At 33.9% G+C, this 18,489-nt stretch overlaps 1 protein-coding gene across 2 annotated transcripts in view; it reads right to left on the bottom strand.

Annotated features, from left to right (window-relative positions):
• LOC136024889 (zinc finger protein 791-like) overlaps nucleotides 1-18,489 on the bottom strand; it is a 66,587-nt gene that overhangs the window by 37,575 nt on the left and 10,523 nt on the right. The window contains exon 3 of one of the 2 annotated variants that reach the window (XM_065700420.1): nucleotides 1,463-1,609. The exons of the other annotated variant lie outside the window; for it this stretch is intronic. Within the exon in view, the coding sequence (XP_065556492.1) occupies nucleotides 1,463-1,609 (147 nt within the window). The remainder of the gene's footprint in view (nucleotides 1-1,462; nucleotides 1,610-18,489) is intronic. 2 annotated transcript variants of the gene reach the window in all.

The raw sequence follows: 18,489 nt of genomic DNA on the forward strand, positions 1-18,489 counted from the left end.
GTTTTCAGATCGTTTTGCAGCACTTATTTATTATCGAGCGGTCAGCAAAATTAAAATTTGTATTTTGTGTAGTTACTTCGTTGTTTTACAGTTAAAAGCAATAATCAAACCAATATAGTTACTGAGTTTTATGTAAATCGTGGTAGACATTTTGTCAGTATTTAATCCCGTAATTCTATTCCTCAAGTTCATCTTTTTCGCTAATCTAGAAATTGAGTGGGAGGAATTGACCATAAATAAGATTTTTGCAGTTAGAAGTTTCGATGGTTCTGGTGTCAATATTTTCATCTTGCAATCGTATTTGTTCTTATAATTTCGAATAGACAATTTATGTAGTGAACCAGCAAAACTATAGTCCTTGGGGGTCATGATTTAACTGACTAGCTACACAAATATTTCAAGGGAGTACCACCAACCAACATATATGAAGCCTCTTGATTTATGGTTTGGATTAATATCGCTCTGATACCCGATCGTAAAAAAATAAGACATAGAAGGAATAATAGTACATTATACTTTTTGTGGCAATATGTGCATTTTTGCTTTCAGAAAGTTTCTTCAAAACTGAAATATCGTCACTAATTTTATTCTGAATCAAGCGTTTAAATGCTTTCCATCGGTGTTTGCGGTATTCTTTTGATCCTAAAAAATCCCGAATAGAAGCAAAAAATCACTAAAAAACGCCAAGAAAAAAAGTCCAAGCAAATAGTGATACACAACTAGGGATGTTAACCTTGGCTCTTAAAAAAAGGATTCAAAGACCATGGTGTAAATATTCTTCCGGTTCTGGCGATTTGGAAAATGTTGTTTTTATAGCAGCCAATAAAAAATAAGATGCAAAATTGATTCAGGAGCGTGGTTTGTTATCTATGAAGATCTTTTTTTTTGGGTCTTGTTACCACAAACTAGTCGATTCTACCCATTATTAATTTAAAAAAAGACACAATTTTGCTGATAGAAGTGAAAAGTAAAGTTGAAACTAAAACGAATAGAAACCTTTGCTTTATGGTTTCCTGCTCCTCTTCCTGTCCTTTTACTTTGGATTTTTGTTTTCAGTATAGTATTGCCAGTTTTACAGAATTCTACAACTAAAGGAAGGTGTCACAAGCAAATTCATTTCAATCAGTTTTACAGACACATGTTATAATAAGAGAAAAGAATAGACTAATTCTTGTTTATTTTAAATTTTACTCGTTAATTAGAAGAGCTTAGGTTTTCATTTTAATTAATATTTCCCAGGTAAACAATAGATCTGTCTATTGTAAAGCATTTTCTCTACAATCGTCAAAAATTACAAAAATCAAATTCCATGAAACATAGAATCATCTCAAGTTTCACAATGCCTTAGACCAAGTGTGTCAAAATACCAATTTATGCTTTTTTGATAAAAAAAAAATTAGCCTTATGCAAAATAAACAAAAGGATGGAAAGACTTTTACATTCTTTCTGTTTAAAAGAGTACCTTCTTCATTTAATGTGAAAGAGTCAACCAGAGCATGAGATGAGATGCAAGAACTGCTCTTAGGAGTGTCCAAACCAAAGGATGACTGAGAAAAATCTGAATATTTCATGGGTTCATCATTCTTAATTTGCAAAGGATCCGCAATTTCTGAAATGTAGTGTGATTGAAAGACACAAAAAAAACACTAGATCAGTTGATAAGAAGAACAGAAATAACTGATATAAATTTCTATGGTAAGTATAGACAAAAGAAAAGAAAAGAGAAAATTACAAAATATGTAAGACCTGTCCTCCCCTCCCCAGGCTCATTTTCTTTAAGTCTAAAATAGACGCTAGTGAATAATTTTAAAAAGATTGTTTTTCCCCCCTTTTTAAAATCTTACAATAATTTCAAATTGCAATTGATTGGTACTTGCACTACGCATACCATTGGTCAGCATGCAAAAAAGTTTAAGTTATATTCATTAAAAAAGGAGGCTGAATGACAAGTCAGTTCAAATGAAGTAAGTATAATTACGATAAAAAGAAGCGTTTTTCCTTTAGTTTTAAATACATTTCATTTTCAATACGTTTATAATATTCGGATGCATAAAAAAAAGAAAAAAAAATTCTGGCAAACATCAAAATCCTGAAATGGAGAAATTTTTGAAAGGGCTCAACTTTTTCGTATTTACATTAACAGTGCAATTTTCAAACAAGAAATATTGCAATAATTAGCTTTGTATTTCCATTTTCAACTTAGATCAATCCAACATTATTGAGACTGTAAGGAATAAATATTACTATATTAAATTGTTAATACATATTCATTTCTTTTCAGTAAAGTACAAGTTATGTTCTGGTCTTGAGAAGACATGGGGGTTGTCAGTCCTACTCATGTTAGTTTCTGCTCGTTTTGAATTTGACTGGGTTGTTTATTGTAATTTCTGTTCGTTTTTATTTTCATTTATTTATTGATAGTGATTTTTGGTAGTTTTACGCTTGGAAGATTACTTAACTTTATTTCTGCTCATTTGTGGTACAATGGAATCTTAACTTTTTTTTTTGACAAACTTATCTTATGAGAAAAGTAAAAAAAAAAATTCTGTTCGTTTTTTTATATAATCAGAAATTAAATTTAAAAAAAGAGTTTTTTTAAATGAAAGTAAGGAGCGACATTAAAACTTAAAACGAACAAAAATTACTCCGTATATGAAAGGGGCTTTTCCTTCTCAACCCCCCGCTCTTTACGCTAAAGTTTGACTCTTTCTCTTAACTCTACATTTTAAAACAGTAAAAAACTTTAGCGTAAAGAGCGGGGGGTTGAGAAGGAAAAGCCCCTTTCATATACGGAGTAATTTCTGTTCGTTTTTTTTAATGTCGCTCCTTACTTTTATTTAAAAAAAACTAGTTTTTTTATTTAATTTCTGAACGTTTTTGAATCAATGCATGTTTTGATTTTGGCTCTCCGCAGAGGAATAATTAAAACGAAATTTGTATATTTTTTTTTTTTGGCTAAATGGCTTTCTCATAATTTTGATCGAATGATTTTGCGAAAAGAAGAGCGGGGGAGGAAGCCTAGTTGCCCTCCGATTTCCGGTTAATTAAAAAGGCAACTAGAACTTTTAATTTTAACGAATCTTTTATAAGTAAAAGATATATGTAACTAATAAATTAGCTTACGTAAAGAAATTTTGTATTCTCATGTTTTTATTACATATATGAGGGGGTTCGCCCCCTCGTCAGTACCTCGCTCTTTACACTAAATCTAAATTTTGTCCCAATTCATTAAGAATGACCCCTGAATCACAAAAGCCGCAGAATAAATAGTTGAAATTACTAAAAATACTTTAGCGTAAAGAGCGGGGTATTAGGAGGAGGTGAGCCCCTCATATGGGTAATAATTTCTGTTCGTTCTAAGTTTTAATGCTGCTGCTTACTTCCAGCTGAAAAAAAACTTTTTCATATTTATTTTTTAATTGTTTTTTTAAGTAATGCTAGTAAATCCTGCGCTCCCTTCATGGAAATTTTCTTCCCCCATGACAAATTCCTCGATGGAAAGTTCCCCCAGCATATCCCCCTCTTCTCAACCCCTGCCTCCAACCAAAAAATCCTCCTGAAAACGCTTGTACACTTCCCAATAACCATTACTATATGTAAGCACTGGTCAAAGTTTTGAACTTGTAACCCCTCCCACGGGGACTGTGGGGGAGTAAGTCGTCCCCAAAGACATAGTTATAAGGTTTTTCGACTATGTTGAATAAAATGGCTATCTCAGAATTTTGATTTGTTGACTTTGGGAAAATAATTAGCGTGGGAGGGGGCCTAGGTGCCCTCCAATTTTTTTGGTCACTTAAAAAGGGCACTAGAAGATTCTATCTAGTGCGTTAAGATTCTATGATTTTTAGGGGGTGTTTCCCCCTATTTTCTAAAATAACGCAAATTTTCTCAGACTCGTAACTTTTGATGGGTAAGACTAAACTTGATGAAACTTAGATATTTAAAATCAGCATTTAAATGCAATTCTTCTGATGTAGCTATTGGTACCAAAATTCCATTTTTTAGAGTTTTGGTTACTATTGAGCCGGGTCGCTCCTTACTACAGTTCGTTACCACGAACTGTTTGATATTTTTCATGGATAAAAAAATAACATTCAACATCTTTTCATTTGTTTTTTCTATAAGAATACATAATTTGGCTTGCTATTTACACGTTGGAGAAAATTTTCAACAATTTTGTAACAACATACACCCTTTTGAAAATTTGGAAACAGATAGTATTGTTTATTTTAGCTTTATACCACCTCAAGTTGACCTGAAAAATGAAACTTAATACCATTCAGCAAAAATTCTATCTATGCTCTTTGACAGCCTGGATGCACTTACACTTTTTTGATTAAGTTAAATTACAACAGCACATGTAGTAATAGTAGTAGCATGAAAGTTTCAACGTAATACCCTCAGTCGTTCTCGGGATATTGCTGGGATATTTTGCAACCAGCATACACACAGTGCCTTTTGACTTAGTTTTAAAGCAACATTTAGTTTTAGCACATAATGGAATAAATACATAACTATAGGGGATTGACATAGCCAATATCCCTAGACATTTAGTTAATTGACCACTCAACTACACTGAACAAAATTGCCATCTCAAAATTTTGTTGGAAAATTGTGTTCAGAAAATTCATGGGCTTAGGGTGATGGATGTTATTCCTCCTATCACTTTTGACGCTAAAAACCAATCTAGAATTTTCAATTTCCAATCAAATTTGTCTGCACTAAAGTTTATAGAATCGCCTTTTCCATAAAAACTTTATATGCTCCCTGGATATAACTTACAATCCTTGCCCCTAGGCTCTGGGGGATTGTATTTACCCTGAATTATCTTTGGACTATTCTGAACAAAATGGCTATTATCGAAATTCCTATCTGATACTTTGGGGAAAAAGAGAACGTTGGGGGAGGGGCTTGTCACCCTTTAATCAATTTTGACTCTTACAAGGGCACTAGAACTTCAGACCTCCAATCGAATGAGCCTCCTCCAAAGCTTATACGACTGCCCCTTCTGGGTTTTAGTTCAAAAGTCTGACGTCTGAACAATGGGTATTTAGTATGAACTTGAGCCCTTGACCCATGGGCTGTGGGAGTCGATATTCCCAAAGACACAATTAATGGACCTTTCAGCTATGCTGAACAAATAAATACTTCAAAATTTTGATAGGATATGTTTTGAGAACCGAAGGGTGTGGAAGAGGGAGCTGGCTACCGTCCAATCACTTTTGACTTACATAAAGGCGCTAGAACTTTCATTTTTCAATCGAATAAGCTTCTTTGAAGTTGCTACGATAACTCCTTCTATACTTCTATACTCCTTCTATATCATTACAATTTACTGACCTAGATTCAGTGGATGTGATAACATATCAGCTGTGTAATTGATAGTCGCTGCGGTCATAACAGTGACTGTTTTTGAGTGCAGATAAATTTGATTGGATTTGGATAATTTGAATTCAGCATTGTCCACCAAAGATAAAAAAAAAACATTAGATTTACTGAACACTATTTTCAGTATTGTACAATTTCGGAAGGGAGATTTGGCGATAGCTCAATTCAAGGTATATCCCCTCTGGCCAGTGCGGATTATTGGCATTACAAAGCAAGAAAAGTCTACACCAAAATTCGTTGTTTTTCGCTACTGATCCCATGACTTACAGACTCTGGTGGAAGCGAATCTTCTCTCTTATGAAAACAATTATCCGAAGGCTTTGAAAAGTACACCTAAGGGCGTACATGATGCTTTCCGCGAGTGTGAATCTACTCCAGATATTTATTTCCAGTTTCAGAAAAAGCAAGTTACAAAAAGCCCCGGTACTGATTTAACCGCTTCGAGCAAAACGTCTCAGCTTCGAAAACAGCTTACTTTAGCACAAAGCGAAGTAGTAAAGCTTAAGGCTAGCCTAGCTAAAGAGACTGAGAAAAAGTTCTTGAGAAAATTTATTCCATGGCTGGAGTAGAGGTTCCTCCCAGCAAGCCACTCTAAACCCTGAACTGATTGTTTCTGAAATTTATGACTCAATCACGCTAGAACATAATGGAAAGTTTGAAAAAGTTGAAAAATTGTTTTCAACTATGAACAGCCAGATCCAGTCAATAAAGCTTCGGGTTGCTACTATTGAGGAAAACTTGACGATTACAAACAGGAGCGTTTGCTCGATTCCTTGTTTTTTTTGTTTTTTTTTGTTTGTTTTTTTCTTTAGTGAAACAGGACCCTGGAGCTGACCTGGGTACTACTGTCCTGGATATAGCAAAGACAATGGATGTGATTGTCCAGAAAGAACAGGTGTTGTCAGTGAACCACTTTAGACTTCCGAACGCCACGGAGAATATTCAGACCCGAACGCCACGGAGAATATTCAGACGTCTATGCCTGTTGCGCCAGTTTTAGTTAAATTCGTAACTAAAGATATGCCGTATACTAATTTTAAAGCAAAAGCAAAGCTAGCAAAATCGGGTGTTTTCGTCACCGAATATCTGACAAAAATGAGAAAATTGATTCTCGAAGGTGTAAGAGACAGATATGGTGTAAGGAACGTCTGGACTGATCATGGCCGTATTTACAAACGTGAATAAGGTGATATTGTATTCCAGAGTTGTATTTCAGTTGTATTTCAGAGTTCAAAGTGTCATCATCTAAATCGGATACTGCTTGGACATTATTAATTCAGTAAGTCTTATGTGAAGACAACAAAAAATTTTGCAATAGGGATTATAGTGATGTATAATCCCTACTTATACTTACTGACCTACATGTTGAAGATATTGCACGGACATTATCTCACACTGAAAAAATCGAATTCAGTTACTTTGCAAAGGATTATTTTGAAACTAATTTAATCGGATTTTAGCTGTTTGACAACAAGGTGAGTAATAAACTGATTGGATTTTGGACTTAGGCTAATTCTCCATATTTGTTGGTTATACTATTATGACGAAATATGCACATTCGTCAGTGTTGAATTTCGTGCTATCTAATCTTAAAGAAGGAGTAAGTGATGAAGTTATTGCTAACCATGCTGGTGGTTTTTTCGATGAGGAGTCTATTATGGCGGCTAAAATAGAACTTTTGGTCTCGTGTTTACGAGGGTGAACGTGTGCAAAGACGCCAAGGCGATCAAGCTAATTACCATCACATTAAGGACATGATGGAAATTTTCCAGAAATGCGATAGCGAAAATTTGTCTTTGCCTACATACGTGATTATTTTGCCTACCGAGGTTCCAGTTATTCCTGCTGTGGCTTATTCTAGCTTGGCCTCAAAGCTTGTAAGCATTGATTCGGAACTTAAGCAAATTCGTGAGAAGATTTCGTCGTATGATCTTAAATTCTCCCTCTTAGCAGCCCTGGCCCTCAGTCATTGAATCACGATCTGACGACCGTTGTTATTTCTAAAGTCCTATCACAATTAAATAATCCTGCCAAGCGTTGCGAAATAATAGACTCTATTCCAGGTCATGAATGTATTCATAGCATTAAGCCCTCTGGCGATAAGCTGGTGGTACGAATTGACATGATTGCTGCAAGGAACTTTTGCAATGCCGTTCCGTCTGTAATGAGAGATTGTGACGTCAAAGTAAAAGAAACGAAATATATTGGAATAGTTAAAGGTAATATTACTCATGCGAAACGAATAGGCAATTCTTTGGCTGTTAGAGTGTTTTTTGAAAACGCTGCTGCGCTCCCTAATGCACAAACGCTGTTGCACGATACAGATCGGGTATGAGATATATCGAGCTTACGAATTCCAACGCCCACCCAAATGCTGTTATAATTGCCGATAACCAAATCACTTAAAATCAAATTGTGATAAAGAAAAATGCTGCTCCCGTTGCGCAGGGCAACATGAATCCTCGCCTGATTCTCCGTGCCAGGCTACACCAAAATGTGCGAACCGTCAAGGCAATCATGTGTCATTCTCAATGAATGCCGAATTCTTCGTGAACTTCTGTCGAAAGGATCGTCCTATACAAGAAAATGAGGGCTAAGACTAACTTCACTATATGTTCGCTCAATATTAACGGTACTAAGGATAAAGACGTTTCTTAGATCATGAATTAGAAAATTTTGATGTTTTAATGTCCTACCTTTAGTGAGCTTAAACTCCCTACGGAGAAGTAACGAACACTTAGTTTTTTCTAAAAGTGCACTCAAAACCTCTGGCAGACCATCAGGTGGCCTAGCATGTTTAATGAAAAAAGACGCTGTTTTCACCACCCCCTTTATGTTATCACGAGAGTGATTGTTATATTGCTATTCGTCTTGCCAGCCTTGTCCTCATTAATGTTTATCTCCCCTGCGACCAGAAATCCCTCCGAAGTTTAACTAAATTTACAAAATCTTGCGCATTAATAAAAAGTCTTCTGAACGGCATAGAGAGTAATGGACTTGGTTGGTTATTTTTTAGTTATACTTCATGATTCTAATGATTGTCCTTGAGCTTTGTTGATGGTGATTGCTAATCGAACATTCCCTGTGTCCCCGTCGTCATTTATATATCACCCTGTGCCCCCCGGCGTCCCCGTTGTAGTCGTGTCCCGGTCGTCATTTATATTCCCTGTGTCCCGGTCGTCATTTGTATCCCGGTGTCCCGGTCTGTATATACATTCGTTTTTGAATTGGTATATGATGAAATAAATTTTTGCGTTTTTCCCCTTTTTTTTCTTTTTAGTTTTTTTTGGGTTTTACTTTTTTTTGTTTTTGTAGTTTTTACCTTTTTAGTTTTTTTTTATTTTTAGTTTTGTTTTTCTCCTTTATTTTTCATTTTTTTTTCCTTTTTTTCTTTTTTTCTTTTTTTTTCTTTTTTTTTTTCTTTTTTTTTTCTTTTTTTTTCTTTTTTTTTTTTTTTCTTTTTTTTTCTTTTTTTTTCTTTTTTTTCTTTTTTTTTCTTTTTTTTTCTTTTTTTTTCTTTTTTTTTCTTTTTTTTCTTTTTTTTCTTTTTTTTTCTTTTTTTTTCTTTTTTTTTTTTTTCTTTTTTTTTCTTTTTTTTTTCTTTTTTTTTCTTTTTTTTTCTTTTTTAGTTTTTTTAGTTTTTTTAGTTTTTTTAGTTTTTTTAGTTTTAGTTTTTAGTTTTTTAGTTTTTTTTAGTTTTTTAGCTTTTTTAGTTTTTTATTAGTTTTTAGTTGTTTTTTTTCTTTTTAGTTTTTTTGTAGTTTTTACCTTTTTTTTTAGTTTTTTTTAGTTTTTTTAGTTTTTTTTTTTACTTATGTCCTGGTCGTCATTTATACTCCCTGTGTCCCGGTCGTCATTCGTGTCCCGGTGCTTTGTTGATGGTGATTGCTAATCGAACATTTCTTGTGTCCCGGTCGCTTTCTCTTTGAGTGTCCCGGTCGTCATTTATATTCCCTATGTCCCGGTCGTCATTTGTGTCCCGATGTCCCGGTGTGTAATTTCGTCAATCAACAAACATGACGTCAGTCAACACACAAACATGACGTCACTCGACACACACACACACAACTTATTTATATAGATATACTAGCTGTTGGGGTGGCGCTTCGCGCCACCCCAACACCTAGTTGGTGGGGGCGCTTCGCGCCCCCCCCAAGCCCCCCCGCGCGTGTAAGTCGTTACGCGCCATATTAGTTACGCGCCATTGTAGTTGTGTCCCTATGTCCCACCTGTGAATATAGATAGATATATATATATATATATATATATATATGTTTTTAACTAAGTAAAACTTGCGAATATACAACATTCTTTGCTGTCCCATTGTCTGTGCATATAAATAGATTTTCAGGTTTACCGACTCTTGAACATGCAACATATAATGGTCCATGGGAAAACAATCCGTATTCAGATCTATACCTCATGATTCTAATGATTGCCCTTGAGCTTTGTTGATGGTGATTGCTAATCGACCATTCCCTGAGTCGCCATCGTCATTTATATATCCCCCTGTGCACCCCGGCGGCCCCTTTGTAGTTATGTCCCTGTGTCCCGGTCGTCATTTATATTCCCTGTGTCCCGGTCGTCATTTGTGTCCCGGTGTTCCAGTCTGTGATTTCTCTTTGAGTGTCCCAGGCGTCATTTATATTCCTTGTGTCCCGGTGTCCCGGTCGTCATTTATATCCCCCTGTGCCCCCCGGCGTCCCCATTGTAGTTGTGTCCCTGTGTCCCGGTCGTCATTTATATTCCCTGTGTCCCGGTCGTCATTTGTATCCCGGTGTCCCGGTCTGTATATACATTCGTTTTTTAGTTTTGTTTTTCTCCTTTATTTTTTTCCTTTTTTCTTTTTTAGTTTATTTAGATTTTTAGATTTTTTAGTTTTTTTATTAGTTTTTAGTTTTTTTGTAGTTTTTACCATTTTTTTAGTTTTTTTAGTTTTTTTTTTTTACTTATGTCCTGGTCGTCATTTATACTCCCTGTGTCCCGGTCGTCATTTGTGTCTCGGTGCTTTGTTGATTGCTAATTTATATTATATTTATATTTATATTTTTTATATTTATTAATATTTTTTTAGTTTTCTTTTTCTCTTATTTTTCAGTTTTTTCCTTTTTTTTAGTTTTTTCTTTTTTAGTTTTTAGTTTTTTTTTGTTTTTTACCTTTTTTTAGTTTTTTTTTTTTAGTTTTTTAGCTTTTTTAGTTTTTTTATTAGTTTTTAGTTTTTTTTTAGTTTTTGCCTTTTTTTAGTTTTTTCAGTTTTTTTTAGTTTTTAGTTTTTTACCTTTTTTTAGTTTTTTTAGTTTTTTAGCTTTTTTAGTTTTTTTTCTTTTTAGTTTTTTTTGTAGTTTTTACCTTTTTTAGTTTTTTTTCTTCTTTTGTATTAGTGTGAAATAATTCAGACGTCATATGCGGACAAACACGACGTCACTCGACAGACGGACAGACAGACATAACCCACAAACAACTTATTTTTATATATATTAAATTCATATTTTTTTAGTTTTCTTTTTCTCTTTTATTTTTCAGTTTTTTCCTTTTTTTTAGTTTTTTTCTTTTTTAGTTTTTAGTTTTTTTAGTTTTTTACCTTTTTTTAGTTTTTTTTAGTTTATTTAGTTTTTTAGTTTTTTTAGTTTTTTTATTAGTTTTTATTTTTTTGTAGTTTTTGCCTTTTTTTATTTTTTCAGTTTTTTTTAGTTATTAGATTTTTACTTTTTTTAGTTTTTTTTTAGTTTTTTAGCTTTTTTAGTTTTTTTTTCTTTTTAGTTTTTTTTGTAGTTTTTACCTTTTTTAGTTTTTTTCTTCTTTTGTATTAGTGTGAAATAATTCAGACGTCATATGCGGACAAACATGACGTCACCTGATCCACAGATCCACACACAGACAACTTATTTTTATATATATAGATATATATATATATATATATATATATATATATATATATATATATATATATATATATATATATATATATATATATATATATTTAACTACGTAAAACTTGCGAATATACAACATTCTTTGCTGTCCTATTGTCTGTCCATATAAATAGATTTTTTTATTTTTTATTTTTTTTAGTTTTTTACCTTTTTTTAGTTTTTTTAGTTTTTTAGCTTTTTTACTTTTTTTATTAGTTTTTAGTTTTTTTTGTAGTTTTTGCCCTTTTTTAGTTTTTTCAGTTTTTTTTTTAGTTTTTTATTAGTTTTTACCTTTATTTTAGCTTATTTTTCAGTTTTTTCCTTTTTTTTAGTTTTTAGTTTTTTTAGTTTTTTACCTTTTTTTAGTTTTTTTAGTTTTTTTAGTTTTTTAGCTTTTTTATTTTTTTTATTAGTTTTTAGTTTTTTTTGTAGTTTTTGCCTTTTTTTTAGTTTTTTTAGTTTTTTAGCTTTTTTCATTTATACTCCCTGTGTCCCGGTGCTTTGTTGATTGCTAATCGAACATTCCTTTTGTCCTGGTCGCTTTCTCTTTGAGTGTCGTCATTTATTTTTTTTATTTTTTAGTTCTTTTAGTTTTTACCTTTTTTAGTTTTTTTTAGTTTTTTAGATGAAAATTTTTTTTAGTTTTTTCCTTTTTTTCTTTTTAGTTTTTTATTGGTTTTTACCTTTATTTTAGCTTATTTTTCAGTTTTTTCCTTGTCTTTAGTTTTTTTTATTTTTTATTTTTTTTAGTTTTTTACCTTTTTTTAGTTTTTTTAGTGTTTTTAGTTTTTTAGCTTTTTTACTTTTTTTATTAGTTTTTAGTTTTTTTTGTAGTTTTTGCCTTTTTTTAGTTTTTTCAGTTTTTTTTTAGTTTTTTATTAGTTTTTACCTTTATTTTAGCTTATTTTTCAGTTTTTTCCTTTTTTTTAGTTTTTTTTAGTTTTTAGTTTTTTTAGTTTTTTACCTTTTTTTAGTTTTTTTAGTTTTTTTAGTTTTTTAGCTTTTTTATTTTTTTTATTAGTTTTTAGTTTTTTTTGTAGTTTTTGCCTTTTTTTAGTTTTTTTAGTTTTTTAGCTTTTTTATTAGTTTTTAGTTTTTTTTGTAGTTTTTGCCTTTTTTTTAGTTTTTTTTAGTTTTTTAGCTTTTTTATTTTTTTTATTAGTTTTTAGTTTTTTTTGTAGTTTTTGCCTTTTTTTAGTTTTTTCAGTTTTGACGTCACCTGATCCAGTTTTTTCAGGTGACGTCACCTGATCCATCCACAGACAGACAGACAATTTATTTTTATATATATAGATATATATATATATATACTAGCTGTTGGGGTGGCACTTCGCGCCACCCCAACACCTAGTTGGTGGGGCGCTTCGCGCCCCCCCAAGCCCCCCCGCGCGCGTAAGTCGTTACGCGCCATATTAGTTACGCGCCATTGTAGTTGTGTCCCTGTGTCCCACCTGTGAATATAGATAGATTTATATATGTGTTTCAAACTACGTAAAAATTGCGAATATACAACATTCTTCTTCTTCTTGGCTTTCCCACTACTGGGAGCTTTCCGTTTCCAATTGCCAGCAATTGCTCTGAAAATGTTTGACCAGAGTCATCGTTTTGCAATCGGACACGCATATTTGTAGTTAATTTTAATATTTTTACGTGTGCCCATAAATTAGAATTTTTCAGGCAAGCATTCATTTCGTCTGCAGGAGTTAAACTACGTCAAAATTGCGAATATACAACATTCTTCGCTTTCCCATTGTCTGTGCATATACAAAGCCGTATGTACTAATAATGACGTCATATGCAAACGCTCTTTTTACAAACAAACAAACATGCATACACACAACTCGTTTTTATATAGATAGATAGATAGATACAATACAAATTAACTGCGTAAAACTTGCGAATATACAACATTCTTCGCTGTCGAATTGTCGCTGCATATAAATAGATTGTCAGGTTTACCGACCCTCGAACATGCAACGTACAATTGTCCATGGGAAAAACAATCAGTATTAAGATCTATACCACATTTTTCTAATGATTGACCTTGAGCTTTGTTAATGGTGATTGCAAATGCTAATCGAATTGGGAATCGTAATATTTTAAATTGAATAGGCAGATCCGTTGGAATCATGGGAATGCGAGGAATAAGAACAGCCTCACCCTCAAAAGGCCCTGTCAAGATTGTGGCCTCTATTAGGTTTTCCATTGTTTTTTTTACGGCAAGTCGCGTGCCATTGCAAAGCTTTGGTGGGTTGATATTTTTTTAAAGTATTATTGGTACGCCTATTTTTAGTTGTAGCACGTGTGGTGGAAACCCTGAAAGATCTATGGAATTTAAAAATTCAGATGGATAATTAACCGCTTCATTTGGTTCCAAAACTGTGTCGACTGACTTGTAAAGGACTGCCTGGTCTCGAATCTTGGTCAAAACAATATTGTTGATTTCGTGGACGTCTATATTTTTGGGTGCGAGAATCGCTCTTTCATTTACAATTAGAAATTTCTCTTTCAACGGTCTTCTTACAATTAAAAATTTGTCTTTGAACGATATTCTTAAATACCTGTGTCCTGGTCGTCATTTATATTCCCTGTGTCCCGGTCGTCATTTGTTGCCCCGGTATCCGAGTCTGTAATTTCTCTTTGAGTGTCCCGGTCGTTATTTATATTCCCTCTGTCCCGGTCGTCATTTGTGTCCCGGTCTGTAATTTCTCTTTGAGTGTTTTTTCTTTTTAGTATTTTTTAGTTTTTTACTTTTTTTCTTTTTTCAGTTTTCTTTTTCTTCTTTATTTTTCAGCTTCACTATGAAATACATATCGCCGAACCTTTGTTTTTTTAACTAAAATCTGGTAGGCATTGATGACCTTATCCAAGTCAAAATCCCAAACCCAATCATCATCGCTATCATTTTCAGTTTTGATATGTTTTGACTCTCGCTGTCCAGGTGGATCTTCATCTAACTGCGCGGTTTTGCGTTCTTTAGCCTCAAGCCTGTTTCCTTGCTGTTCTTTTGATTCCTCGGCACGCTTTCTTTTCTGACTTTCTCTATCAGCAGCAAGTTTTTTGGCATAGACTCTTTGAGCATCTTCATCGGCTTTTGCCATGGTAAGTTCATCAGTCATTGTAAACTTAAACATTAATAGATTTCTACGTGAACATATGTCTTAAATATCTTGAATGACGTCACCGTCAAAGCAAAAATGACGACAACTAATTTCATGACGTCAGTCAACACAGAAACATGACGTCACCTGATCCACAGACAGACACACAGACGGACAACTTATTTTTATATATATAGCCACATTGTATCGTGCTTAAAGAGGTCTGAAGAGGTAGCTGTCCCCCTATGTCGCTTTCGAGCCCAAACAAGAAGTTCAATTTGGAAGAATGACCCAGAGCTCAAAACTATAAAAAGTCGGGCTAAATTGTGGCTAAAAATGTGGATAGCTTGCGACCGCCCTTTAAGGGGTAATGTTTTCGATATTAAACAAAGAACAAAGCTTGATTTTAAACGCTATCTTCGAAGAATTAGGTATAATGGTGCCAAATTTCCTAAGACTCCTAGCCAGAGGAAAAAAGTGATTAATGTCGCGAAGTTCGATAGATCGCCTACGGCCGACCGAATCCCTAATGTATCACGGATCAATCATTATAGTAACATTTTCGATACAGTGATATATGCGGTTCATTTTCGTTTTGCCAAGCTCTGTTCTAATCTGTTGCCTAAGAAAATTACTCAAGATCATGTACCTCCCGTTTGTGTTGACCGTGTCAAAAGAAGTATAGAGAGACTTAAATCCAAATCTTATGATATAGACGGCATCAGTGCTTTTCACCTCAACACCGATTCGGAGGAACTAGTTTATCACTTGATGTTACTTTTTCAGATGTGTTTATGCTCTTCTTTGGTCCCTGATTCTTTTTTAGTTGGTAACATTACGTCAATTTTGAAACGTGGTAAGGAGCCAACTAGTTGCGCTTCGTATAGGCCTATTACGGTTGCTTGTACTTTAAGTAAAGTATTTGAATATGTTTTGCTCCCTGATCTCCTGTCTAAAGTAGATTATATGTCTAATCAGTTTGGCTTCAAGCCGTATATAGGTTGCCAACATGCTCATCGTGCTATAGCTTCGCTATTACTTAAAGCGCATAAAAATGGTTTTGAGGTTCATTTTTATGCACTCGATGTTTCAAAAGCATTTGATTCAATGTGCCATAGCCAACTTTGGTATTCTTTAATCCAACTTGGTGCTAATGTGTCTATTATATCAACTCTTCGTTTTTGGTATGCTAATTTATATGTTCGACTCAAGTCAGGTGACACCTACGTTGGTAATATCCCCATCCGTTCTGGTCTTAGGCAAGGAGGAGTCTTATCCCCTTATCTTTTTAATGCTTGTCTTTATTCTGTTTTGCCACGCATTAATCCATCATGTTTTTAGTCCTAACTAATCTTTCGTATATTGCATATGCAGATGATTTACTTTTGATCAGCCGCACTAAATCTACCCTAATTAAGTCGACCCAGCTTGTTTCTAATTCTTTTGAGGAAATCGGCCTCAAACTTAATACTGAAAATGTGAATATTTAGTTTTTTCGAATTTCTCGAACCCGAATTTCTTGTCATTCTTCTACCCTAATTGATAACGTTTTCGTGGGACATAGTTATTTGAGCCAACGCTATTCTGATATGATCATATATCCAGGCTCGGATCATCTACCAGTAATTGCTCATGTGATGTTCCTCAGAAATGGACGTATCCAGTTGAAGAAAATACCGACACTTTTTATTATTATTTAAGAATTAACGACGCTTCTTGACTACTAAGGTCCTTGCGTCGGCCCTGCAGTACATTCCTGCAGCGTGATTCAATCTCTGGGTCCCGTATTACCAAGCTAAGGTACAATCCACTGCGCCACCACAGGACGAAAATACCGAAATGTGAACTAAAAATGCAGAATTTGAATAACTTTGCCATGGAGTTGAGTTGCCTTAAGTGAGACTCTGGCCTTGATATTTCAGGTGATTCTTCTATAGTCAATGACCAATTCATGTCAGTTTTTCAATCAATTTATGAGAAGACATGTCTCTTGCGACTTGTAAAGCAAAAGAAGGACGATCCCCGCAAGCCATGGATTACGAAAGAAAGAATAGACGTGATAAACAATAGAAACTTGTTATATGAGCAATATCTTAATAGTCAGGATGACGCAGACTTTATAGAATTCAAGGCAGTGAGAAACAAGGTGAATAATATGAGAAGGCAAGCAAAGAAGAAGTACTTTGAGGAGAGGTTTTCTGATGATAAGGGAGATACAAGAGCTACATGGCAAGTTATCAATGAGTTCATGGGTGTTCTGTGAATTTCTGTGAGTGATAAAAATATAGTTGAGAATCATTTTGGTCAGTTTTATTCTCAAATTGGATAGTCTCTTCAAGAGAATTCAAGATGTGACAGGGAAAATGTTCTCAGTGAGGAATTCAAGGACTCTCGTGGTGACAGTGTTGAGTTCCAGTTCGAAAAGCGTATAAATGACGAAGTAATTAATATAGTGAAAAACATAAAATCGAAATCTGCTGGGGTAGATGGCGTGAATTTCCAAACCTTTAAAGCTATTATGACGTATATACTACCATGTATCCTACATATTATCAACCTGTTTCTGGAAACAGGGACCTTTCCAGAAGTACTGAACCAAGCTAAAGTTATCCCGCCTTATAAAGGGGGTGCCAGGTCAGATGCCAGTAATTGGAGATCAATTTCGATGCTGCCTCTATTTTCAAAAATTTAAGAAAAAGAGATTCATCGTAAGGGAGATACAAGAGCTACATGGCAAGTTATCAATTAGTTCATGGGTGTTCTGTGAATTTCTTCGAGTGATAAAAATATAGTTGTGAATCATTTTGGTCAGTTTTATTCTCAAATTGGATTGTCTGTTCAAGAGAGTGCAAGATGTGACAGGGAAAATGTTATCAGTGAGGAATTCAAGGACTCCTCGTGGTGACAGTGTTGAGTTCCAGTTTGAAAAGTGTACAAATGATAAAGTGATTAATATAGTGAAAACATAAAAATTGAAATCTGCTAGGGTAGATGGAGTAAATATCAGTACTTTTAAAGCTATTGTGACGTATATACTACCATGTATCCTAAATATTATCAACTTGTCTTTAGAAACAGGGACCTTTCCAGAAGCGGTAAACCAAGCTAAAGTTATCCCGCTTTATAAAGGGGGTATCAGGTCAGATGCCGGTAATTGGCGATCAATTTCGATGCTGCCTCTATTTTCAAAATTTTTAGAAAAAGTAATTCATCGTTATCTACATGACTATCTCAAGGAACACGGCCTACTCAGAGAGACCCAATTCGGGTTTAGAAAGGGTCATTCAACTAGTCATGCTGCCATTCATCTTGCTGATATTATGAATATTTTTTTTGAAAAAGGTGAGATCCCCCAAACAGTATTTTTTGATTTTAAGAAAGCATTTGACACAGTATATTTTAGAATTTTATTGCAGAGATTAGAATGCTTGGGTATTGAAGGAGTATGTTTCAGGTGGTTTGAAAGATATTTACGCGGGAGGTCTATTAAAGTGATGATTGCTGATGTGTTTTCTTTCTCTTATGAAGTGTCTTCTGGTGTGGCACAGGGTACGGTCCTTGGTCCGCTTTTTTATTTAGTTTATGGATATAGCAATAGGTTTTATCTTCCAGATTGTTGTTTAACGTCATTTGGTGATGACACTGCAGATACATTTTCTAGTCATTGATTGGATAGCCTTGTCTTGAAAGTGGATGGCGTTTTGAGAAATTTCCATGTTTTTACTAGATTGAATAATGTTGTCAGTTAACGTTGCTAAGACTAATTTTATTTTATATTCTAGAATAGGCAAGCCCGATGATATTAATGGTAGAATTCTGTTTGATAACAAGCCTGTAGTTCAGGTTCAGGAAATCCGGTATTTAAGTTTTTACATTAATTGTAATCTTTTCTGGAAACGTCACAGTGATGTTGTTGCAACAAAGATTACCCGTGGCCTTGAAGTAATTCAACAATTTAAAAATGTTTTACCTCCGAGTCATCCAGTGATTAATCCATATACTTTGTATGGCTGCATATTATGGGCACGCAATTTTTATGTGAATTTAAACGTGTTCAGATTCTTCAAATTAAAGCAATGCGTCTTACT

The sequence above is a fragment of the Artemia franciscana genome, chromosome 3, assembly GCF_032884065.1.
Source record: "Artemia franciscana chromosome 3, ASM3288406v1, whole genome shotgun sequence".
NCBI lineage: Eukaryota > Metazoa > Arthropoda > Branchiopoda > Anostraca > Artemiidae > Artemia > Artemia franciscana.